The sequence below is a fragment of the Pristiophorus japonicus genome, chromosome 10 (assembly GCF_044704955.1).
Source record: "Pristiophorus japonicus isolate sPriJap1 chromosome 10, sPriJap1.hap1, whole genome shotgun sequence".
Lineage (NCBI taxonomy): Eukaryota > Metazoa > Chordata > Chondrichthyes > Pristiophoridae > Pristiophorus > Pristiophorus japonicus.
The window spans coordinates 1,380,452-1,407,899 of record NC_091986.1 but is presented as its reverse complement, the minus strand read 5'-3'; the positions used below and the strand labels follow the sequence as shown (position 1 = coordinate 1,407,899).

The window sequence follows — 27,448 nt, the reverse complement described above, 5'->3', positions numbered from 1 at the left end:
TCCCACTGGTTCTGTAGTTTAGTTCCATGCCAGCAGGGAGCTTGTTGAGTGTGAGGTGGAGCATTGCAGCGAGGAAGATTGAGAAGAGGGTTGGGGCGATGACACAGCCCTGCTTGACCCCGGTCCAGACGTGGATTGGGTCTGTGATGGATCTGGTGGTCAGGATCACAGCTTGCATGTCGTTGTGGAGGTGGAAGATAAAGCTCCCATCTCACCAAAGTCCCCACCCTTGTGTGTTGTTAGTTGGTATGATTGGACAGGGATGAGGGCGAGTGTGAGGGGCGGCTAGTGAGATGGGAAAGTGATAATGTAGATAGAGGGGGATGGGTGGAGGTGCAAGGTAAGTTGGTGTGAGTGAGGATGTGCAGGAGTAGGGTAGGAAAGGCAGAGTGATGGGAATGTGATGAGTGGCGCAGCAGGATGAGGTTGAGTGTGGCTTTGCAACGTTTCATGATCCACTGAGATCATAGAAAGGTTTGTGCCACTGCAGCCTGATCCTCCTGACCACATCCCTGCTTGTACCCTCCTGTGCAATGTGCAACCAGGCTGCGTTGGTCTCCTGGGGAGGTCTCTTCACCTTCACCCCCCATCCTCTCAACCGTGCCATGGGAAAGGAAGAGAACCTCCCTGTGTGCTGTGACTCCCTCCATAAGCATCTGGAGGGAGTGATGGGAGAGCCTGGGTACAGCCGTGCCCCTCTGTGCCGTGAGTGTCAGTGTTTGCAGCACCTCAATGCTGGAGACCACTGACAGCACAAATGTCAAAATAAATTTGTGCATGGTCCCTTTAAGGAGACCAGCTGATGACACGTCAAGTGATGTCATCAGACCAGTTTCCTTCAATTGGCCAACAAATGCGCTGGGCGGGCTTAACAAGCCCAAAGCACGTAAAATCATTCTACACAGCGGGCTGGAGCCAGCAGCGAGGGCGGGACCTGCCACCAACTCCAGCCACACCAGACTACCGGGGATGGGGACATCGCGGCCAGAGCTTCATATACTGACAAACTGCTTTGCAATCCAAAGAACTGCAAAGCTTTCCATTAAAGATGTATAAAATGATGAAAAATATTCACCAAAATATTTTTCCTTCACTTACTAGTCAACAATACAATGACAAATTTCAATGCAATCGCATTGTATTACTTAGGCATTACATCATCATGACACAAACAATGCAAGCACATTCTGCCTAATCTCCCTCACTCAATAGGAAACACTTGTTAGAAACATAGAAAATAGATGCAGGAGTAGGCCATTCGGCCCTTCGAGCCTGCACCACCATTCAATTAGTTCATGGCTGAACATGCAACTTCAGTACCCCATTCCTACTTTCTAACCATACCCCTTGATCCCCCTAGTAGTAAGGACTACATCTAACTCCTTTTTGAATATATTTAGTGAATTGGCCTCAACAACTTTCTGTGGTAGAGAATTCCACAGGTTCACCACGCTCTGGGTGAAGAAGTTTCTCCTCATCTCGGTCCTAAATGACTTACCCCTTATCCTTAGAGTGTGACCCCTGGTTCTGGACATCCCCAACATCGGGAACATTCTTCCTGCATCTAACCTGTCTCAACACGTCAGAATTTTAAATGAGATCCCCTCTCATTCTTCTGAACTCCAGTGAATATAAGCCCAGTTGATCCAGTCTTTCCTGATATGTCAGTCCCGCCATCCCAGGAATTAGTCTGGTGAACCTTCGCTGCACACCCTCAATAGCAAGAATGTCCTTCCTAAAGTTAGGAAACCAAAACTGTACACAATACTCCAGGTGTGGCCTCACCCAGGCCCTGTACAACTGTAGCAATACCTCCCTGCCCCTGTACTCAAATCCCCTCGCTATGAAGGCCAACATGCCATTTGCTTTCTTAACCACCTGCTGTACCTGCATGCCAACCTTCAATGACTGATGTACCATGACACCCAGGTCTCGTTGCAGCTCCCCTTTTCCTAATCTGTCACCATTCAGATAATAGTCTGCCTCTCTGTTTTTACCACCACATTTATCCACATTATACTTATCTGCCATGCATTTGCCCACTCACCTAACCTATCCAAGTCACTCTGCAGCCTCATAGCATCCTCCTCACAGCTCACACTGCCACCCAACTTAGTGTCATCCGCAAATTTGGAGATACTACATTTAATCTCCTCGTCTAATTCATTAATGTACAATGTAAACAGCTGGGGCCCCAGCACAGAACCTTGCGGTACCCCACTAGTCACTGTCTGCCATTCTGAAAAGTACCCATTTACTCCTACTCTTTGCTTCCTGTCTGACAACCAGTTCTCAATCCATGTCAGCACACTACCCCCAATCCCATGTGCTTTAACTTTGCACATTAATCTCTTGTGTGGGACCTTGTCGAAAGCCTTCTGAAAGTCCAAATACATCACATCAACTGGTTCTCCCTTGTCCACTCTACTGGAAACATCCTCAAAAAATTCCAGAAGATTTGTCAAGCATGATTTCCCTTTCACAAATCCATGCTGACTTGGATCTATCATGTCACCTCTTTCCAAATGCGCTGTTATGACATCCTTAATAATTGATTCCATCATTTTACCCACTACCGATGTCAGACTGACCGGTCTATAATTCCCTGTTTTCTCTCTCCCTCCTTTTTTAAAAAGTGGGGTTACATTGGCTACCCTCCACTCGATAGGAACTGATCCAGAGTCTATGGAATGTTGGAAAATGACACTCAATGCATCCGCTATTTCCAAGGCCACCTCCTTAAGTACTCTGGGATGCAGACCATCAGGCCCTGGGGATTTATTGGCCTTCAATCCCATCAATTTCCCGACTAATAAGGATTTCCCTCAGTTCCTCCTTCTTATTAGACCCTCTAACCCCTTTTGTATCCGGAAGGTTGTTTGTGTCCTCCTTCGTGAATACCGAACCAAAGTACTTGTTCAATTAGTCTGCCATTTCTTTGTTCCCTGTTATGACTTCCCCTGATTCTGACTGCAGGGGACCGACATTTATCTTTACTAATCTTTTTCTCTTTATATATCTATAGAAGCTTTTGCAATCCGTTTTAATGTTCCATGCAAGCTTCTTCTCGTACTCTATTTTCCCTGCCCTAATCAAACCCTTTGTCCTCCTCTGCTGAGTTCTAAATTTCTCCCAGTCCCCGGGTTCGTCGCTGATGAAGACATTTTCCTTCAAACTATTTAATTGATGATAGAATCACTGAAATTATGGCACATAAGGAAGTCATTCAGTCCATCGTGTCTGTGCCAGCCAAAAAAAAAAGAGCTATCCAATCCAGCCTAATCCCACTTTCCAGTTCTTGGTCCATAGCCCTGTAAGTTATGGCACTTTAAGTGCACATCCAAGTACTTTTAAAATGTGATGAGTTTTTTTGCATCTACCACCTTTTCAGGCAGTGAGTTCCAGACCCCCACCACCCTCTGGGTGAAAAGAATTCTCAACTCCCTTCTAATCCTCCTACCAATTACTTTAAATCTGTGCCCCCTGGGTTGTTGCCCCCTCTGCTAAGGGAAATAGGTCCTTCCTATCCACTCTATCTAGGCCCCTCATTTTATACACCTTAATTAAGTCTCCCCTCAGTCTTCTCTGTTCCAAAAAAAACCCCAGCCTATCTAATCTTTCCTCATAGCTAAAATTGTCCAACATCCCTGTAAATCTCCTCTGTACCCTCTCCGGTGCAATCACATCTTTCCTGTAATATGGTGACCAGAACTGCACGCAGTTCACTAGCTGTGGCCTAACTAATATTTTATGCAGTTCTAGCATAGCCTCCCTGCTGTTGTAGTCTATGCCTCGGCTAATAAAGGCAAATATTCCGTATGCCTTCCTAAGGTCTAGCAAGGAGGAGGAACTGAAGAAAATCCTTATTAGTCAGGAAATTACGTTAGAGAAATTGATGGCATTGAAGGCTGATAAATTCCCAGGGCCTGATAGTCTGCATCCCAGAGTACTTAAGGAAGTGGCCTTAGAAGTAGTGGATGCATTGGTGCTCATTTTCCAACATTCTATAGACTCTGAATCAGTTCCTATGGATTGGATGGTAGCTAATGTAACACCACTTTTAAAAAAAGGAGGAAGAGAAAATAGGGAATTATAGACCGCTTAGCCCGACATCGGTAGTGGGGAAAATGTTGGAATCAATTATTAAAGATGTAATAGCAGCACATTTGGAAAGTAGTGACAGGAACCGTCCAAGTCAGTATGGATTTATGAAAGGGAAATCATGCTTAACAAATCTTCTAGAATTTTTTCAGGATGTAACTAGTACAGTGGTCAAGGGAGAACCAGTGGATGTGGTGTATTTGGACTTTCAAAAAGCTTTTGACAAGGTCTAACACAAGAGATTAGTGTGCAAAATGAAAGCACATGATATTGGGGGTGATGCATTGACGTGAATAGAGAACTGGTTGGCATACAGGAAGCAAAGAGTAGGAATAAACGGGTCCTTTTCAGAATGGCAGGCAGTGACTAGTGGGGTAATGCAAGGTTCAGTGCTGGGACCTCAGTTATTTACAATATACAGTAATGATTTAGACAAAGGAATTGAATGTAATATTTCCAAGTTTGTAGATGACACTAAGCTGGGTGGCAGTGTGAGCTGTGAGGAGGATGCTAAGAGGCTGCAGGGTGACTTGGACAGGTTAGGCGAGTGGGAAAATGCATGGCAGATGCAGTATAATGTAGATAAATGTGAGGTTATCCACTTTGGTGGCAAAAACAGGAATGTAGATTATTATCTGAATGGTGACAGATTAGGAAAAGGGGAGGTGCAACGAGACCTGGGTGTCATGGTACATCAGTCATTGAAAGTTGGCATGCAGGTATAGCAGGCGGTGAAGGCGGCAAATGGCATGCTGGCCTTCATCGCAAGTGGATTGGAGTATAGGGGCAGGGAGGTCTTACTGCAGTTGTACAGGGCCTTAGTGAGGCCACACCTGGAATATTGTGTTCAGTTTTGATCTCCTAATCTGAGGAAGGACATTCTTGCTATTGAGGGAGTGCAGCGAAGGTTCACCAGACTGATTCCTGGGAAGGCAGGACTGACATATAAGGAGAGACTGGATCGACTAGGCTTATATTCACTGGAATTTAGAAGAATAAGAGGGGATCTCATTGAAATATAAAATTCTGACGGGATTGGACAGGTTAGATGCAGGAAGAATGTTCCCGATGTTGGGGAAGTCCAGAACCAGGGGTCACAGTCTAAGGATAAGGGGTAAGCCATTTCGGACCGAGATGAGGAGAAATGTCTTCACCCAGAGAGTTGTGAACCTGTGGAATTCTCTACCACAGAAAGTTGTTGAGGCCAGTTCGTTAGATATATTCAAAAGGGAGTTAGATGTGGCCCTTACGGCTAAAGGGATCAAGGGGTATGGAGAGAAAGCAGGAATGGGGTACTGAAGTTGCATGATCAGCCATGATCATATTGAATGGTGGTGCAGGCTCGAATGGCCTACTCCTGCACATATTTTCTATGTTTTCAACCACCTTATCTACCTTGTATGATTTAGGATCACAGGTTACACACAGATACCCAAAGTTAGGAGTTATAAGGCATGTTTAAGGGAGCGATAGTTCAAATAGAGTCAAACACAACACACAACCAGGATAGACATAGTAGCCAATAACAAGTAGCTGTTATTGGTCCCGATCGGACAGATGGCTGGTTGGGTGAACAATTCCCATCTTCACCGTCTGCTCTGAAACGCCTTCTGGGTTTTTTTATTCTCTTTTTAGGGGTGGGCCTGGTGTAGGATATTGGCAGGGCCATTTAACCGATGATATGTCACGTTCTTTGTCTCAACTCTTGGGTGAAACCCTCCTCTCCACATCCTCCCAAGGTTGGAGTCAGACCGGCCATTCTTGGCCTTCAGATGTTTGGAGCTGCCCGTTATCAGTTATGGATGCTCACGCTGTTCACGTTGCTTCAGCTAATGTCCCATGGAATGAATGATTTAATTCCAACACCAGTCTGAAGAGACTTTTTGGTCTCAAGTTATTTCTTCCAATTCACGATTTCTTACACCGTGGCCTGCTACCTTCAGGGATCTGTGGACATGCACTCCAAGACCCCTCTATTGCTCTACACTTCACCATATCCGACCATTTATTGTGTATGCCCTTTGCCTTGTTAGCCCTTCCCAAATACAATACCTCACACTTCTCCAGATTGAATTCCATTTGCCACTTCTCTGCCCACCTGACCGGGCCATCGATTTCTTGCTGCAGTCTACAGCTTTCTCCCTCACTATCAACCACGCAGCCAATTTTAGTATCATCTGCAAACTTCTTGATCATGCCCCCTACATTTAAGTCGAAATCAATGATTTATACCACAAAAAGCAAGGGACCCAGTACTGAGCCCTGTGCAGCCCCATTGGAAACAGCCTCCCAGTCACAAAAACACCTGTTGACACTCTTTGCTTCCTGCCACTGAGCCAATTTTGGATCTAACTTGGCACTTTCCCTTGGATCCCATGGACTTTTGCTTTTCTGACCTTCTGCCATGTGAAACCTTGTCAAAACCTTGCTAAAATCCATGTAAGCTACACAAATGCGCTATTCTCACGACCCTCGTTAACTCAACAAATTCAATCATATTAGTCAGACACGACCTTCCCTAACAAATCCATGCTGACTGCCCTTGATTAAGCCGTACCTTTCTAAATGACGATTAATACTGTCCCTCAGAATTTTTTCCAATAGTTTGCCACCACCGAGGTTAGGCTAACTGGTCTTTAATTATTCAGTCTCTCCCTTTCTCATTTTTTAAACAATGGTACAATGTTCGCAGTCCTCCGGCACCACACCTGTAGCCAGAGAGGATTGGAAAATGATGGTCAGCACCTCAGCTATTTCCTCTTTTGCTTCTCTTAACAGCCTGGGATACATTCATCCGGGCCTGGTGATTTATCTACTTTCAAAGAGGCTAAACCCCTCATTATTTCCTCTATCACTATGATAAAATACTATGTCAGCATTAGAGCTAGAGCAGGTAAGTTTTTGATACTCACTTTCTTCAGCGCACAAGCTGTAATGACCTGTTCATATTTTTCTCTTTGGTATTCTTTGCCAAATAGGATGTTGTTGCGAACAGTACCAGGAAATACCCATGGTTGTTGAGCACAATAAGCTATTTTGCCTTTGATGTCCAGGATACCATTTTCTTTTGAAAGTTCTCCAAGTATTGCAGCGAGAATGGAGGACTGGGAACAAGAGTTTGATAGTATAATTATTAAGTATTTGTTGTACTCCAGGATTCAAGGCTTAGCTATTTCAGTAAACTATTCAATTTGCAATAGTCGATCAGTACTCAACGTGACATAACAGTCTTAATACTTCATGGTTTTACCATTGCTCAATTTTCTTTCCGGCAGGAAATTAGTTTTCCAAAATAAGGGAAACAAAATGGAAGTAATGCTCAAAAAAATCTTTCTTGAAGACAGCATTGAAGGAAATGGATCACAGAAAACATACAATAATTTAATAAAAATTGCTGAACTGAAATAAAGACAGAACAAGCTCACAGTAAAAAACACACACACAAAATCCATACAGCATGAACTTTCCTTTGGTGAATGTTACAAATTCCTGGTTCTATAGACAATACATTTCTAACTTAAAGAACTGTGTTAATGTTTAATATATCCAGGACTAAAACTCACTTTGCCAGCACCTACAGGTCCAATCACAGCCAGAAGTTCCCCTGGTTTGAGAGAGAAACTAATATTTTGCAGTGATGGAGTTTCTATTGTCTGTCAAACAAATGAGAAATAATAAATGAACAGGAAATAGACACAATGGAACACAAAAGCCCTAAACAAGGCTTCATGCAACACTTGTTAGTTTATATGGGATAAAATTGAGTCATGCTTCAAGAATCCCATCAGAAGCATACCATACCTTTTTACCTCAACATGCTTCTGTATTCTATTATTCATTCCAGCAGTTCATTTTACTCAGCTTTGCAATGCAACATAATGGAATATTTACATTTTAGTTGGTTGAAAAAGTGGAGGATTTGCTTGAAAACAAGAAATTTTGCTCAAAACAAAGTATACTTTTCATTCACAAATAAAAAATAGCATTGCTGATCGTGGCTAAGCATACATACCAGAAATTGCTGGTAATTATTATAATGATTATAATAATGCATTAATAGTGCTCGCCGTTAATTCCTAAACAAAATTCAGCAATTTGCAGAGTAAAAGATATGCCTTGAGTTGCGATTCTCAACAAATTGCAGAACAATTTGTGCTGCTCTGCCATTAGCATCGCCATAGTCAATAAAAGTCCCTTTGCGCCGTAAGGCTCCCTATTGAAGTTAACAGTGATCATGAAATTAACGATGATATTACGAATGATTCCAGACGCAGTCATTTAGGGCTGCTAATTAATAGGTCATAGAGACCCCTGATAATGGCGCGATTTATGGTCCTGACATGACACTCAAACTCAAAAGCCCAGACTTGGAACAGTGAAGCTGTGGAGTCTCACTCCAGCAGGCAGTGAATTGTTTCTAGAGGGTTCCTTATACATTTTTATCTGTCTTGGCAGTATTTTTGTGCCAGTCTTGCCATGCCTATTAGTGCCAAAAGGCAATAATTTTCAAGATGCAAAATTGTTTCAACACTCAGATGAGGGTTACTCTTTCAAATGTAAATTAAATAAGATTTCTTACAGAAAATAACATTTTGGGATACAGTATATGAGTAATATGAAACATGATGTGGGAAGTGTAGCATACTTAAGAGGAAAAAGATGATTTTAGACCAATGGTTTCCAAAGATCTCAACCACTGGGGATTTCCTCAAGTCTGGGTCTGTTGTAGACTAATTGTGGAATTCTCTACCACAGAAAGTTGTTAGGGTCAGTTCGTTAGATATATTCAAAAGGGAGTTAGATGTGGCCCTTATGGCTAAAGGGATCAAGGGGTATGGAGAGAAAGCAGGAATGGGACACTGAAGTTGCATGATCAGCCATGATTATATTGAATGGTGGTGCAGGCTCGAAGGGCCAATGGCCTACTCCTGCACCTATTTTCTATGTTTCTATAGAGATGGATTGTTCTGATTAGTGAACTCCATTATCATTGCATCATGCGATTACCAGGATGGTAGTAGGTGAAGAAACTTGGTCTATTTTTCATCTAGCAATTCCTATGTTGCTATCAAACCAGTGCAATGGAATCCCAATGCGTGCTGCACTATTCCTGATCATGATAGACAGAGCTGCTGGTTCTATACTTCATGGCTCAAGAATGTGTATACATTTCACACATCTTCCCTACTATTCACTTATTAACATCTCAACAACCAATACAACACATCCCAAACACAACCGGGTTGCAAAGTTTTTTTCTTCTGCTTGTTTTATTTTTAAAAAGTCTTACTTTTTTCTTTGTCCTTTTTTTCTCACTTTTAATCCATTTTCTTTCTTTCCCTCTCGTTATTTCTCTTTCTATTTCTATATACTGATTATAAGACGAGGCGTACTGTTTTGTCCTTGTACAAGACCTTTGTCAGGCCACACTTGGAATACTTGGTCCAGTTTTAGTCTCCTCACATGGTGGGTGATATTGAGGCTCTGGAAAGGGTGCAGGAGGGGGCCACTGGACTAATTCCAAGTCTAAAGCATCTTAGTTATCAAAATCGATTCAGAGAGTTGGGTCTCCATATCTGAGAGCAGTGTAGACTCAGGGGGGATGTGATTGAGGTTTAAGAGATAATGAAGGGAATAAAGACAGTGTTCCAGGTGATAGATTATTGCAATTAAATGTGTTAGGCAGGACCAGGGGGCACAAATGTAAGTTGTATAAGGCTAGATCTTGATTAGACTTCAGGAGGTGGTTCTTTTCCCAGAGAGCAGTAGACCTTTGGAACAAGCTGCCCTCTCATGTGGTGGATGCAGACTCACTGAATTCCTTCAAGCGAAAGCTGGATTTGTTTCTGGCTGCGGTGGCGATCGCCTCTTACAGAAGGTGGGTACTGCAGGGAATTTAATGGCCAGAGTGATCTCCTGGACTAGTCTCGATTGCCTAGATAGGTTGGGGAGGAATTTCCCAGATTTCCCCCCCCCCACCCCGCCCAAATTGACCTGGGCTTTTTAATTTGTTTTTTTGCCTCTCCAAGATCACATGGTTAGGGGTGGGGTGGAGTGTATATGTTGTGATACACAAGGTATCGCTATTGTGTGGGACAGGATCGATGGGCCAGTGTCTTTACCTGTCCATCATTGTTCGTATGTTGATCTATTTTGTTTGATGCTAATTCATCCTATTTCCTTCTCTATTGTTCACTCGGTTTCTATCTTGATTCTTTTTTTCATTGGTTAAGGATATAAGCCATTGGACATGATGTTCACGAGGCTCCAGATGCGATAGCGATATCACTGCACCGTTATCATATCGATATTCCAATGATTTGTGGTGCAAATATAGAGAGATGTCAATGGTGAACTAAAGTCCAATTAACGTGGTTTGCTGCAAGATCTGCCATTGCAGCAATTCCTGGCCCACTATTTTAACTATCATGTTTGATTTTGTATTATACAGAACAGATCCAAAAATACTTCCAACAATAATCAATGCCTGCCACACAACTGGCTTATCCATCCATCATCAAATCTGCCTTTTCTCCTTGAATTTAAAATTCTCATTCTGGTTTTCAAATCGCCCCCCCCCCCCATGGCCTCACCCTTCCATATCTCTTTAACCTCCTCCCACCCTACAACCCCCCAAGATCTTTGTGCTCCTCCAATTCTGGACTCTTGCACATCACCAATTTCCATCACCCCACCAGTGACGGGCATGCCTTCAGCTGCTTAGGCCTCAAGTTCTGGAATTCACTCCTTAAACCTCTCTACCTCTCTCTCCTTCTTTAAGTCGCTCCTTAAGACTTACTTCTTTGACCAAGCTTTTGGTCATCTGTCCGAATATCTCGATGTGCCTCGGTGTCCAATTTTGTCTGATAAGGCCCGTGAAGCTATATAAATGCAAGCTGTTGTTGTCCACAGCATGCGCTACCTAAAAGGCTCACTATTCTAGGATCATAAGAACATAAGAAATAGCAGAAGTAGGCCATACGACCCCTCGAGCCTGCTCCACCATTTAATAAGATCATGGCTGATCTGATCATGGACTCAGCTCCACTTCCCTGCCCGCTCCCCATAACCCTTTATCCCATTATTGTTTCAGAAACTCTCTATTTCTGTCTTAAATTTATTCAATGTCCCAGCTTCCACAGCTCTGAGGCAGCGAATTCCACAGATTTACAACACTGAGAGAAGAAATTTCTTCTGTTTTAAATAGGCGGCTCCTTATTCTAAGATCATGCTCTCTAGTTCTAGTCTACCCCATCAGTGGAAACATCCTCTCTGCATCCACCTTGTCAAGCCCCCTCATAATCTTATACGTTTCGATAAGATCACCTCTCATTCTTCTGAATTCCAATGGGTAGACGCCCAACCTTCTCAACCTTTCCTCATGTCAACCCCCTCATCCCCGGAATCAACCGAGTGAACCTTCTCTGAACTGCCTCCAAAGCAAGCACATCCTTTTGTAAATATGGAAACCAAAACTGCACGCAGTACTCCAGGGTGTGGCCTCACCAAAACCTTGTATAGCTGTAGTAAGACTTCCCTGCTTTTATACTCCATCCCCTTTGCAATAAAGGCCAAGATACCATTGGCCTTCCTGATCACTTGCTGTACTGCGGCACTTTGCAATCTTTCTCCATTTAAATAATAACTTGCTGTTTGATTTTTTCTGCCAAAGTGCATGACCTCACACTTTCCAACATTATACTCCATCTGCCAAATTTTTGCCCACTCACTTAGCCTGTCTATGTCCTTTTGCAGATTTTTTGTGTCCTCCTCACACATTGCTTTTCCTCCCATCTTTGTATCGTCAGCAAACTTGGCTACATTACACTCAGTCCCTTCTTCCAAGTTGTTAATATAAATTCTAAATAGTTGGGGTCCCAGCACTGATCCCTGCGGCACCCCACTAGTTACTGGTTGCCAGTAACTAGTGGGGTGCCATAGGGATCACACTGGAGGACAAAGACAACCCACAGCTTCCTTTCTCCACCATCAACCATCTTTTAAACCACTCACCCCTGACCCTTCCCTGACCGCCAACAACAAATGGACTTCTGGGTTGCCAGGATAGAGACCATCCATTTCGCTCGCTCTGCTGTCTCCCCCTTTCCTCATGCCCACTAAGCCAAGCCTTCCCCGAATCCTATCCCCATCATAGCCCTTAACCCACATCTCTCTTTAGATTCTTCCCCATGCCATCACCAAGCTCAGTTCATCCACGAGAACCACCTCGTGCTTCCTCGAGCACATTCCCATTAAACTCCTGATCATCGAACTTCCCTTCCTGGCTCCCATGCTGCATGACCCTTTAAATGATTCCCTCGCTTCAGGAAGCATCAGCCTACCTTTCAAGGCTAGCTCTTCAATAAACTGACCCTCGACCCCTCTATCCTAGCTAACTACTGTCTCATCGCCAAAGTCCTAAATCACAACTCCGTTTGAAAATCTCCGCTCAGGTCCCAAAGCACCGAAATGGCCCTACAAAAGTCACAAATGACATTCCATGACTGTAACGGAGTGCATTATCTCTCCTTGTTCTCTCTGCAGCCTTTGACATGGTCAATCACACTATCATCCTCCATCGCCATTCCTCTGCTGATCAGCTCTGGTGAGCTGCCCTTGTCTGCTTCCACGCTTAACTATCTGATCGTAGCCAGAACATCAGTAGCAATGGCTTCTCTTACAATCATTAGTCACTATCTACATGCTGCATCCACAGATGAAGTCATTTTCTTGTGTGTGCTGATGACATTCAGCTCAATGCCAGTCATCTCTCTCGACTCCTCCACTGACTCTGGTTGCCAAGACAGCTTGTCCAACATCCAGCCTTGGATGGTATATAGTTTAACCGTAGCAATCATCAGTGTCCTGTTCAATCCCTTGCTGAGCTTCTGAACTCATACCCTCTCCATCCCAAAGACCACCTACTCCCACCTCTATCTCAGTTCATCCACTGCTGAAACACTTGTTCATGCCTTTGCCTCTGTACCTACCCCAAACTTGATTATTTAAAATGCTCTCCTGACTGGCTTCCCATCTTCCACTCTCGATAAACTCCAGTCAAACTCCGATGTCCATATCAATCCGACACCCAAGTAGCGCCCACCCATCCTTGCTGACCTACTGGCTCCCAGCACACCAACATCTCAAATTCTCATTCTTGTGTTCACTCCATGAACTTCCTCCAGCCAGACATGCCACCCGCAACCCCCCCATACTCACTGGTCCTCCTTCAGCTGCCTAGGCTGGGATTCCCTCTGTAAACTGCTCCATCGCTCTACTCATTCAAGACCCTCCTTAAAACCGAACTCTAACAACGTTTTTGGTCACCCCCTCATAATCCCTCCCTCTTTGGCTCGGGAAATTTTTCTATGTTAAAGGCGCTGGATAAATGCAAGTTGCCATTTGACAGAACTAAACGTGTAGAGGCCGAAGTTGCCACCATCTTTAAAAAGGGTGGGAATTTCGGCCCTCGATGTTCAGTTCTGTCAAATGACAACTTGCATTTATCTAGCGCCTTTAACATAGAAAAATATCCCAAGGAGGCGGTAAGGGCTTTCCGTCCGGGAGCTGGCGGATAGTCCGACCCATCTGAAATTGCCCCCGGGCCAGGGGCAACAGAAAACAGGTTTGTGCCATTCCCAGTGTTCCCACCCTGTGGGGGCACACGTCGACCCCTTACTGCTCAGTGCTCCCGACAGCTTTTCTCGGTGGGAAGCTGCCAGTGGCTGGTTAAAGGGGAGGGTGCACCACCACAGCTGTCATTTTATCTTAATTGTCGGTCGACTCTGAAGCCTCCTGGGAGCCGGGCCGCCGGCCCAGCTAAAGCCCTCCCTGGGTGCCCAGTGCACGCCACGAAAGTGGTGCAGAGCTCGCAGCAGCCCTCCCCTTTAACTGAAGCTTAAGTGGCTTAGAGAGTTGCAGTGAATGGTGAGACATAACAGTACCCCCTGCAATGGTGATGAGTATGAAAGGAATGGCTTGGGCATTGTAGGGATGCTTTATGGAGCTGGTGTGGGGTGGTGCCAACCAGGGTGTACAGTGTCAAGTGAAGTAAATGTGGCCATGGTGAGGTCATCCCTGGCCTCCCGGGCAGCAATGTGGTCGGGTGCTGATGCCCTGTGTCCTGTGCAGCATCAGGTGATTGCGGAGAAGGTTGATGTTGTTGTTGGTGATGCTGATGTGCCTGGCGCTGCTGGTGTTGGGACTGATCGTGGTGGGATTCTGAGGACCAAGGGCACCGATGCTGATGGAATAGATGGCAGCTGATGTTGAGATGACAGAAACAATCTGTCAATGGTAAGAGATTGCTCCAAGGAGGTGTCAATAGATAGAGTTTACTCCAAACACTTACAACCGGCATAAGGCTGCAAAAATGTATTCCAAATCCTGATGGCTCCAGCTTCTAACATTGGAAAGTGAACAGCTGTGAAATGGTAGCTTTTATACCACTTTTGTAGCTGTCACCTATTCAGAGGAATGGAGAGTCATTGAAAACCCGAACTACTTACCCAACATGATCCCCGAGCACTGTGAAACTTGCCAAAAAACTGGAAATATTGATGAGTATGTGGTAAAGTGCTTTTTAAGTACCTTTTAACAAGCTCTTAACTATGTCAATTGGCTCCCCCGCTGCTTGGTGTTGGGTCTGTAAAGCACTGCCAGGCCCAGCACTTGGGAAATTGGCACGGAGGTGGGTTGACAGCGGGATCCCGATCTTTTATATTCTGACAGCGGACCCACCTCCAAACCCACCCTCTGGGCACCGGCATAATTACATCAGAAACTTTTGATGGAACACACACAGAATGTGATCAGCAGTAAACTAATCAGACATGATCCAATTAAATGGCGGAGCAGGCTCGAGTGGCTGAATAACCCACTCCTGTTCCGAATGTTTCTAAAACAATATAAAAATACTTCAACATTACTATCATGTATTTTGACTTTTATAACTTTAGGTAGCTCTGCTCAAACAAGAGTGATTATGTTGTCAGAATGAAAGTCTGACATCTGGTGGAAGCAGCCAAAATCAAATTCTTATGCAAAAATTAACATTTTTCTAACTGGTATCAAAGGCTCATATTCAAGTGTCAGAACACTTCTTGGTCAGAATTTCTGTTTGTGCAAAAGTGATTAAAGCAGTTAAGCTAGGCCATACCTACTTGTATCACAATCCACTATTGCAGGACTGCAAAAACAGAATTTTTTATTAATTATAGTCGAAATATAATGTGCCATGTCATAATGAAGTCTGTCAATCATCAACTTTTCACAGGTTACAGCAGACAGATTATGAATGAATACCTGAAATAAGACAACAATGCACTTTTTGGGATTTGCTTTCCTGCTGATTCAGTCACCCCATTCACAGTAGAAGTTAGCTTACAAATACCAAGCTAACAAGGCTGGCCCAAAAAAATCATTGCTACTACAGTCCAACATGAACCAAGGGCCTCAATGCCCCCTATTCACACAGCAGTTGTATTCTTGCCTTTTAGCATGGTATCTCTTTATTGATTCAAATATGTGGTAGAAATGTTTTCTGTCAAAAACAAATCTCTGTAGCAATCTTATTTTTATATTTACTTCCATTTATTTTAAAGCGAGATCCAAGAAACAACATAATTAGAAATGTGAAACCAGAACTGTCAGAATGGAGGAGGAGGAGGGAGAAAAACAAGAGGGCTGCAGCTTAAACAGCAGAATCTCTGCCACTCGATTTACTCCACCAGTGAGCCTGCTAAGATTATCTTTCTTGTTATGAAAACTATAAATGTTTCATTTTCTGTACTTGTTAAAATGGGTAAATATTTACTTCAATATCATTATATACTTTTATACCTTCAATATTTAAGGATGTTGTTTACAATGACTGGATAGCAAAAGGAGGAATCATGTCTAGTATCTGTAACTTTCACAAGGTGATGATTCTGTTCAGCTGTAGATCAAGTATCAATGTAAACATAATTCACCCTTTACACACTTTTGGCTAGATATATATTTCACCTTAGTTATGTATTATTACCATAGGAATGATCATGTCATTTGAATAGCGACATTAGCATATGGATGTTCATAATCCTTTCATCTCCAGCACCGGTTTTATGTGGATGTTGGATCCAATAGATAATCACAACAACTCAGTCACATTTCAGCCATAACAATTCAGGTAATCTTATCAATATGAGATTGGCAAAATCCTGATCGGACCAGCCATGATGGTATTAAATGGCAGAGCAGGCTCGAGGGGCCGATGGCCTACGCCTGCTCCTATTTCTTATGTTCTTATCTCCTTGTTCACCATTGTCTGGATACTGATCCATTGGAAGACACTATAATACATATTTGCACAAGCCAGTCAAACCTCAGCCTTTTTATTGAGGCAGATTATCAGAGAGAAGATGGATTATGAGAGTAAACGAGCAAGAAATACAAAAACAGATAGTAAGAGCTTCTACAGGTATATAAAAAGGGGCTAGCTAAAGTAAACATTGGTCCCTTAGAGATTGAGACTGTGGAATTAATAATGGGGAACAGGGAAATGGCAGAGACTTTGAACAAATGTTTTGTATCGGTCTTCACGGTAGAAGACACTAAAAACATCCCAATAATGGATAATCAAGGGGCTATAGGGAGGGGGGAAACTTAAAACAACTACTATCACTAAAGAAAAAATACTCGGTAAAATAATGGGACTAATAGTGGACAAGTCCCCTGGACCTGATGACCTGCATCCTAGGGTCTTAAAAGAAGTGGCTGTAGAGATAGTGGATACATTGGTTACAATCTACCAAAATCCCCTGGATTTCTGGGGCGGTCCCAGCAGATTGGAAAACTGCATTTAAAAAAGGAGGGAGACAGAAAGCAGGAATCTATAGACCAGTTAGCCTAACACCTGTCATTGGGAAAATGCTGGAGTCCATTATTAAGGAAGTAGTGGCAGGACATTTAGAAAATCATAATGCAGTCAAGCAGAGTCAGCATGGTTTTATGAAAGGGAAATCATGTTTGACAAATTTGCTGGAATTCTTTAAGGATGTAACGAGCAGGGTGGATAAAGGGGAACTAATAGATGTTGTGTATTTAGATTTCCAGAAAGCATTCGATAAGATGCCACATAAAAGGTTACTACACAAGATGAGAGCTCACATGGTTATATATTAGCATGGATAGAGGTGGCCAACCAGTGACTCCAGAGCCACATGCAGCTCTTCAGAGGTCAATATGCAGCTCCTGAAATCTTTCAATAGTATAGGTACAGTCTGGCGTGCTATCAGTCTAACCCATGCGCTCCCTGACCCACCCCAACCTGCCCGACCCACGTGCCCCCCCCTCCCCAGCCTGCCCCGACTCGCGCACTCCCCGACCCAACCTGACTCGCTTGCTGTTTTAATTCAAAAATCGGTAGGCCTTGTCCCCGAGGTTGCTGGATTCGGGATGTCGGATTTTCTTACCCCACAATGGAAGACAAGTGCAAACAGAAACAAAAATATACCAGAGAAAATCATGGTTTCCAACAGGAGTGGGAGAATAACTTCTTTTTTGTTGAACATAATGGTAAGGCCATGTGTCTTCTTTGCCAGATGTGTATATCTCAGTTCAAATCTTCAAACTTGCAGCGTCATTTCACTTTGAGCCATGCACTTTTGGATCAAGAATTCCCACAAGGTTCTGAACTCCGCACTTTAAAACTAAACACTTTGAAACAAACAGATGTACAAGCCCAGGTGTGCACCAGATTTGCCAACCAATCGCAGACTGTAATGTTAGCCTCCTATTACGTGGCCTGACACATAGCCCGCGCAACAAAGCCCTACTCTGAAGGCGAGTTTATAAAAAGGTGCCTCACTGATGTGATTTCAATCCTATCATCAGAGAACGAGAATCTACAGAAGAAAATTTCTGGCCTGCAGCTCTCTCCCCACACAATAGGATGCAGAATCTGCGACCTGAGCAATGACACTGGATCACAACTGCACTCAACTTCAGCAGGTAGTGTGTTTGAGCATCGCTTTCGATGAGTCATGTGATGTACCTGATAAACCTCAGTTATCAGAATTTGTCCGCACCGTGTCGGACAACTGTGTTGTCAGGGAAGAACTCCTCGATATCGTGTCACTAAAGGACAGAACTCATGAACAAGATTTAAAAGAGGTGTTGATGTCGGTAGTTGCAAAAAAACAACTTGCTTTTACAGAGGCTCTGTGCCATTGTAACAGACAGGGCTCCGTCCATGTGGAACCTGTGAAACCATTAGTGGGGCTTTGTAAATCTGATGAGAGCTTTCCTGAATTTTGAACACTTCACTGTAGTATTCATCATGAGCAACTGATGTCTAAAAATTTCAAATTAGATCACGTCATGAAACCTGTCTTTCGCACAAATCCAATCATAGACAATTTCTAAATCTAATGAAAGAACTGGATGACGATAACTCCCCTGCCAATCTGTCACTTCACTGCTCAGTTCACCGGTTCCCGAGAGGTAAAGTTAGTTCCTGTGTTTTCCAGTTGCTGGAAGCAGTGAAATTGTTTATAGGAGAAGCGCAGAGAATACACACAGAGCTTACACATCCTGGGTGGGTTCGAGATTTGGCATTTCTTGCAGACATGCTGCTGCATTTGGATAAATTAAACGTGGAATTACAGGGGACGTTCAAGTTGCTGAGTTATCTGGTGCAAAGCGAATTTACATTAATAAACAAACTGCAATTGTTTCACTGACAAATACTTCAGGGAGAGTTGACACACTTTCCCTCAATGTCACAACTTCAAGCCAGATCAAAAGATGAAGCAGAGCCTTAAAATGGAGCACTTCTAGATATGCAAGCTTGATTATAGATCTTAAGGACAATTTTGAGAAAAGATTCCAAGGTTTGCAGCGGAAACAAACCTGAGATCAGATTTCTGATTGACTCTTTTAGTGCTGAAGTCGATAGTCTGATGCCCCGTTAGTCACCGACACAGCAACGTTGGAAATAATAGAACTTTTGGAAGATGACAGATTGAAATCTGTGCAGAAGACAGAGGGGATTCTTACTTGCTGGAAATCTGTACCAAAGGATAAATACCCCAACATCAGAGGTGCAGCCCTAGAATTTATCTCCATGTTTGCTTCGACCTATCTTCGTGAGTCTGCTTTCTCGCCACTCCAACTTGTAAAATCCAAGCAGCGATCAGTTTTGACGGACAGCAACTTGGGAGAACTGCAGCGTGAGCACAACTGAACACAAACCAAACTCCAAGGGAATTGCTGCAAGCAAGGATTGCCAGAAGTCCCATTAAGTAAAAACGTTTTCATCATCATCATAGTTCATAGCCATATATATATAATTACATAGTACTATGGATACTTGGCAATGTACATTTGTAAATTCTGGCTCCTCGTCAGGCTCAGGTTGGCCACCCCTGGCCTAACATCTGTCATTGGGAAAATGTTGGAGTCCATTATTAAGGAAGTAATAGCAGGACATTTGGAAAAGCATAATACAGTCAAGCAGTCAGCATGGATTTATGAAGGGTGTTACGTATGCAATAAAGGTTCAAACTGAGTACTGTTTAACTAAGCAAGGTACAACCTTACTTCTGCTTTATTACGGCCCAAAGTGCCTGACTCACAAAATGGCTGGCCTTTTATACCTGAGCAGTACCATGTGTGTGCTGCTCAGTGGCCTCCAACAATGACACCATCTGGTGGCTACAAACAGCATGTACATACATGACAATACCCTCCTCTGAGATCTTATCAGTCTTTCACAGGTTGAGACGGTCTGGTGCTTTATGCTCCCGGGTTGACCGTCTCAGTTCGATTCCGGCCTTGGGTGAGTGTGCAGAGTCTGTTGTGGCTGGTGGCTGGATGACTGACTTGTTGGGGGTGGCAGTGGCCATGTCAGGAATTGCAAGTCCATTTTTATTGAACAAATCAGTGATGGAAATTCCGGGTTCACTGATGACCCTCGAGTCCACTGAAGGCTGCTGGTAGGTTGATTGGTCGTCGACGGTTTCTTCGTCCGACTGCTCTGGCTCATCTGTGTGCCTCAGCTTTGTCTGATCTATGTGTTTCCTGCAAGTTTGCCTTGGCTATGACCGTACCAGCGATCCATTTGGGACCCTGACCATAATTCAACACATACAGGATCATTAACAGAAATCTCGCGTGACACAGTTGCGCGATCATGGTACCCTTGTTGACTCTGTCTTCTGTAGTCAACATGATTACTTAAATCCGGGTGCACAGGAGATAACTTCGTCACAAGACCTCTTTTCATCATGAGTTCAGCAGGCGAGAACCCCTGTGAGTGTGTGGGGTCCTGTCCTGTAACTCAGCAGTATGCAAAACAAGTGGGTCTGCAGTGACCCTTGGGTTACTCTCCTCATGCTTTGCTTGATAATTTGTACTGCATGTTCTGCTTGCCTGTTGGACGCAGGCTTGAACGGTGCTGACCTTACATGTTTTATGCCGTTGAGTTTTACAAACTCCTGAAACTCCTGACTGGTGAAGCACGACCCATTGTCGCTCACCACTATGTCAGGCAGACCATGTGTCGCGAACATGACATTGAGATTCTCTACGGTTGCCGTGGACGTACTGGATGATATGATTATGCATTCTATCCACTTCAAATAAGCATCCACCACCACTAAAAACATCTTGCCCAGGAAGGGACCTGCAAAATCTACATGGATCCTGGACCAAGGTTTGGATGGTCATGACCACAGACGCAGCGGCGATTCCGCTGGTGCTTTGCTGAGCTGCATGCAGGTGGTGCACTGATGCACGCATGCTTCCAGCTCAGAATCAATTCCTGGCCACCATACAAGAGACCTGGCGATGGCCTTCATCATCACTATACCAGGATGTGTGCTGTGTAACTCACGCACAAACTTCTCTCTCCCTTTCTTGGGCATTACATCTCAATTGCCCCACAATATGCAATCTGCTTGAATAGACAGTTCGTCCTTGCAACAAATGTACGGTTTGGCCTCCTCGCACATTTGCTTAGGTACGGCAGACCAATCCCCTTTGAGGATGCAGCCCTTTATTACGATAATATCGGGTCCTGGCTGGTCCAGGTCTGAAACTTGTTGAGCCGTGACAGGGGTACCTTCACTCTCAAAAACATCCATTAAATCTGCCGGTTGTGGTGTTTCCACCTCCGGTGTGGGCAACGGCAACCGGCTCAAAGCATCGGCACAATTCTCTGTGCCAGGTCTGTGGAGAATGACATAATCATAGGCAGATAATGTCAGCGCCCACCTTTGGATGCGGGATGAAGCGTTGGTATTGATACTTTTGCTCTCGGAAAACAACGAAATGAGCAGCTTGTGATCGGTCTCTAATTCAAACCTCAGACCAAACGGGTATTGATGCATCTTTTTAACACCGCACTCACACGCTAAAGCTTCTTTTTCTACCGTGCTGAAGGCTCTTTCTGCTTTAGACAAACTTTTGGATGCATATGCGACAGGTTGAAGTTTCCCCGACTCATTGCCTTGTTGTAACACGCAACCAATTCCATATGACGATGCGTCACAGGCCAAAACTAAACGTTTACATGGGTCATAATTTATCAGCAGCTTCTTCGAGCAAAGCAGATTGGTAGCTTTCTCAAAAGCTCTGTCTTGCAATGTGCCCCACACCCAGTTGTTGCCTTTCTCAATAGCATGTGCAGTGGTTCAAGTAAGGTACTCAATTTAGGTCGGAAGTTACCAAAGTAGTTGAGTTGACCCAGGAACGAACGCAGCTCCGTCACGTTCTGCGGTTTGGGTGTATTCTTGATGGCTTTGGTTTTCACGTCAGTAGGTCTGATGCCATCAGCGGCAATTTTCCTCCCGAGGAATTCGACCTCCGCTGCCATGAAGACGCACTTCGAGCGTTTAAGTCTGAGTCCCACTCTGTCCAAACGCAGTAGAACCTCTTCCAGGTTGTTCAGATGTTCCTTGGAGTCACGACTGGTGATCAGGATGTCATCTTGGAACACGACGGTTCTGGGAACGGACTTCAGTAGACTTTCCATATTCCTCTGGAATATTGCTGCAGCCGAGCGAATTCCAAATGGGCCCCTGTGGTAAATAAACAGTCCTTTGTGCGTGTTAATGCACGTAAGTCTCTGACGTCTCGACCAACTCCTGCGTCATATAGGCCGACGTCAAGTCCAGTTTTGTGAATGACTTCCCTCCGGTTAGCGTCGCAAACAAGTCATCAGCCTTCGGTAGCGGGTACTGATCTCGCTTCGAAACCCTGTTGATCGTAGCCTTGTAGTCTCCAGATTCTGACTATGCCATCACTTTTCAGCACAGGAACAATGGGGCTGGCCCATTATTAAATTCGACTGGTGATATGATCCCTTCACGCTGGAGTCTGTCCAGTTCAATTTCGACCTTCTCCCTCATCATATACGGCACTGCCCGAGCTTTATGATGGACGGGTCTTGCATCGGAATCCACGTGAATCTGCACCTTGGCTCCCGTGGAGTTGCTAATACCCGGTTCGAACAGTGACAAGAACTTGCTCAATACTTGGGCACATGTATCTTCCTCCGACGACAACACCTTTATGTTGCTCCAGTTGCATCTGATTTTCTCCAACCAGCTCCTGCCGAACAGCGTTGGGCCATTTCCTGGAACAATCCACAGCGGTAACTCGTGAACCGCACCATTATACGACACATTAATTTGTGCACTGCCAATCACCTTTATCAGTTCTTTGGTGTACATGCGCAGCTTGGGGTTAACAGGGCTCTGCCTGGGCCTCACAGTCTTAGTATCTCACAGCTTATTAAATGCTCGCTCGTTCATAATCGATTGACTCGCCCCTGTGTCCAGTTCCATCGATACCGGTATCCCGTTATCCAAGAGTAAACCAATTTTGTTTAAGAAAGAGTACAGTCCATAAACTTCCTCCTCTGGCATCTCGGATTGCTTATCCGGATCCGTGCTAGTCTGACTCTCGTCCTCCACGTGGTGTGTCGCAGCTCGCTTGATCATCTACGGACACTCTAAGGCAGCCTTTGCAACTATATTGCTTAAATCGGCACTGCTGGTGCCAATGATTTCCCCCACAACGCCAACACGGAGAAGTCGGATACATTCCCGCTGGCGGACTTTGGGCAGCCACAGGTTTCGCGAACACAGCCGGATAGGCCCTGCCATGTGTCGCTCTGCCGAACCCCGAATCAATCGCATTTACAGTACTTGCCGAGGTTCGATTCTTCACCACTATTTGCTTTAGACTCCTATCCGTCGTCATACATGATTGAGCGATCTGAATGGCCCTTTTTAAATCCAACTCTTCCACCGCCAGAAGTTTGCGCAGGATCACCTCGTGGTTGATAGCGATAACAAAGAAGTCCCGCAGCATGTCTGCCAACACCATCCCGAACTTGCACGGTCCCGTTTGACATCGCAGGTCGGCAACGAATTCTGCCGCGCTCTGGCCCTCCGATCGAACGTATAAAACTTGTATCTCAAGATGATGCCGTTGTCTGGCTTGAGGTGCTCCCGTACCAATGTACACAACTCCTCGTATGTTTTCTCTGTTGGATCACTAGGCATGAGTAGATTCTTTATCAGACCGTAGATCTTTGAACCGCACACAGTGAGGAACACGGCCCGGCGCCGATCGTGCTCACTTTGCAAACAAAAGTTCTTGTATTCTCATCGCCAAATGTTATCTATGCAATAAAGGTACAAACTGAGTACTGTTTAACTAAGCAAGGTACAACCTTGCTTCTGCTTTATTACAGCCCAAAGTGCCTGACTCACAAAATGGCTGGCCTTTTATACCAGAGCAGCACGTCAGTGTCCTCCAAGAATTACACCATCTGGTGGCTATAAACAGCATGTACATACATGACAAAGGAGAAATCATGTTTGTCAAATTTGCTGGAGTTCTTTGAGAATGTAATTAGCAGGGTGGATAAGGGGGAACCAGTGGATGTGGTGTATTTGAATTTCAAGAAAGCATTTGATAAGATGCCACGTAAAAGGTTACTGCACAAGATAAGAGCTCATGGGGGTGGAGATAATAAATTATCATGGATAGAGGATTGGCTAACAAACAAAACAAAGAGTCGGGATAAACGGGTCATGGCAAACGGTAACTAGTTGGATTCCACAGGGTTCGGTGCTAGGGCCTCAACTATTTACAATCTATATTAATGACTTGGATGAAGGGACCGAGTGTAATGTTGCCAAGTTTGCTATTGATACAAAGATGGGTGGGAAAGCAAGTTGAGAGGAGGACACAAAAAATTTGCAAAGGGATATAGACAGGCTAAATGAGTGCGCAAACATTTGGCAGATGGAGTATAATGTGGGAAAGTGTGAGGTTATCCACTTTGGCAGTAAAATAGAAAAGCAAATTATTTTTTAAATGGACAGAGATTACAAAGTACAGAGGGACCTGGGGTTCTTTGTGCATGAAACACAAAAAGTGAGTATGCAGGTACAGCAAGTAACCAGGAAGGCAAATGGAATGTTGGCCTTTATTGCAAGGGGGATAGAGTATAAAAGCAGAGAAGTCCTGCTACAACTGTACAGGGTATTGGTGAGGCCACACCTAGAGTACTGCGTACAGTTTTGGTCTCCGTATTTAGAGGAGGGATATACTTGCATTGAAGGAGTTCAGAGAAGGTTCACCAGGTTGATTCCTGAGATGAAGGTGTTGACTTATGAAGGTTGAGCCTATACTCAACGGAGCTCAGAAGAATATGAGGTGATCTTATCGAAACATAAGATAATGAGGGGGCTCGACAAGGTGGATGCAGAGAGGATATTTCCACTCATAGGGGAAATTAAAACTCGGGGACATAGTCTCAGAATAAGGGATCGCCCATTTAAAACTGAAATGAGAAGGAATTTCTTCTCTCAGAGGGTCGTGAATCTGTGGAATTCTCTGCCCGAGAGCTGTGGAGGCTGGGTCATTGAATATATTTAAGGCGGAGATAGACAGATTTTTGAGCGATAAGGGAGTGAAGGGTTATGGGGAGTGGGCAGGGAAGTGGAGCTGAGTCCATGATCAGATCAGCCATGATCTTATTAAATGGCGGAGCAGGCTCGAGGGGCCAGGTGGCCTACACCTGCTCCTATTTCTTATGTTATGTTCATTGAAGTTTAGAAGAATGAGGGGTGATCTTATTGAAATGTATAAGATTCTGAGGGGGCTCGACAAGGTAGGTGCAGAGAGAATGTTTCCCCTTGTGGGGGAATCTAGAATTAGGGGGCATAGTTTCAGAATATGGGGTCGCCCATTTAGAACTGAGGAGGAATTTCTTCTCCGAGGTCTGTAAATCTGTGGAATTCTCTGCCCCAGAGAGCTGTGGAGGCTGGGACATTGAATATATTTAAGGTGGAGATAGACAGATTTTTGAGCGATAAGGGATTAAAGGGTTATGGGGAGCGGGCAGGGAAGTGGAGCTGAGCCCAAGATCAGATCAGCCACGATCTTATTAAATGGAGGAGCAGGCTCGAGGGGCCAAATGGCCTACTCCTGCTCCTGTTTCTTACGTTATCAGCCACAGGATAATGAACAAACACTTCAAGCTTCACATAAAACGCCTTTACCACTACGAACATGGGAAGTGTACCAAAGACTGAACAAATCTCAAATAAAAGTAAACGGCTAAAGAAATTAGAAAATAAACATTGCACATGATTCTTTTTCATTCTGATCTCACAATATAAGAAAATCCAGTATTATGACAGGACACAAGGAGCAGCAGGGCCAACAAACAGCTAAAGAGAAGCTGGTAAACAAGCAATACATTATAACGTGCGGAATATAAAAGTTTGTACTGTCTGCACATCACTCCAATGTTCCTCAGGTGTTTGGTAGGGGTTGTGAGAGTGCGAGAGGGGGAAAAGCTGCATAGCGTTACATTATCAAGCATTGATTGGAACACAGATTGTCGGTCCCAAAAAGGTCGCCAGAGACGAGCCAGTGCAGCATCAGAGTAGAGGCAGCAAGAGACATTAAATGGGAGAAAAAGTGTCCCGAAGATTGGAAGGAAGTCTCCCACTGAAGGCCTTGGCCAAGGCGGAGGCTTTCAGCAGGTAAATCTCAGGACCAACTGGAGGGAGAGGAAGCAACGAAAAGGCCTTCACTCTCCATTGGAGGTACTCTTGGCCTTTACTGCCACATCCCAATGCCTACAGCACCTTCCAACATAGCAGCCCTGCGACTCAAAAATAACACGGTCACAAAGATAGAAAATCTGCCAGAAACCAAGGTCCCACCTTCATTTGCACACAATGGGCGAAGGAGCTGCCAGCAATAGTCCTGACAGAGGTCGAGGGACAGAAATCCCAGTTAGGACAGCGAGGTGTAACATGCTCTTACCACCTGAATCGTCAGACATTCTCTGCTGTAATCATTTCTGATTTTGGATGGGATTGCAAAGATAAATTCCCTCACATAAGGATAATGGGATATATAATATATATATAATTATATACACACTAAAAATAGCAGATGCAAGAAATTCACTTGTAAAGTCACTATAAGCAGTGTTTAAATGAATCACAAAGCTGGAGGATTTCTTTAACGCTTTTGTTTTGTTCAGTTGCTGCTGTTTATAATCATAGCATTATGTGGGTTTTGTTTTTAAAAAATCCACAACATTTTTTATGGAAGCTGTACCGCAATACCAAAAGATCAGAGCCAAATAAGAAGTCAATAAATTGCATATGCCCAATTATATCCAATGCTTATCTATCACAACCTTGAACTTTCTATTCAAATTCAGTAACATTCATTGAATTTGCACTCAACATTACATGAAGAGTTCTTTAAAACAAATATTTTGTTTAGCTTGCTAGAAAATATTTTGCTTAATATTTCTTGCCACATTAGATTAAATCATAGATTGCTATTTAATTTGTAATTTTTTCCACCAAAATTGGTAATACAAAAATGTACTTAATCTTTCTAGATAATTGTCATAGATAATTATTTGTTAACTTTAACAAAAGAGATTTATTCCTTCTATTAAATTAATCAACTTCAGAACATAGGAACAATTTGGGCTCAATTTTGGCTAGGAGTTGCTCCGTTTTTTTCGGAGCAACTTGATTTTTCTGGAGTATCTTAAAAATCCTCATTTTGCACATTCAATTTGCGCCAGTGTAAGTTAGTTAGTTAGGATTTTTTTTAGTTTAGTTTTTTTTCCTCAAAAGGGGGCGTGACCAGCCATCTACACCAGTTTTGGCCAGCTAATAGTTACTCCAAATCTACTTAGGCCAGCGTATGTGGCCACTTCAGAAAAGCCTTGTGGAGAGTTAAGAAATCAGCACAGGTAGGTACATCAGAGGCCAGCAGAACTTAATGACCTGGCTAAAGAATGTGAATA

General features: G+C 44.0%; 1 protein-coding gene across 1 annotated transcript in view; it reads right to left on the bottom strand.

The window, feature by feature from the left end:
* Positions 1-27,448, bottom strand: part of abcc4 (ATP binding cassette subfamily C member 4 (PEL blood group)) — a 443,243-nt gene that overhangs the window by 253,547 nt on the left and 162,248 nt on the right. The window contains exons 9-10 of the mRNA XM_070892652.1: positions 7,665-7,754; positions 7,014-7,205 (exon numbers count right to left, since the gene is read on the bottom strand). Coding sequence (XP_070748753.1) covers positions 7,014-7,205; positions 7,665-7,754 — 282 coding nt within the window. The remainder of the gene's footprint in view (positions 1-7,013; positions 7,206-7,664; positions 7,755-27,448) is intronic.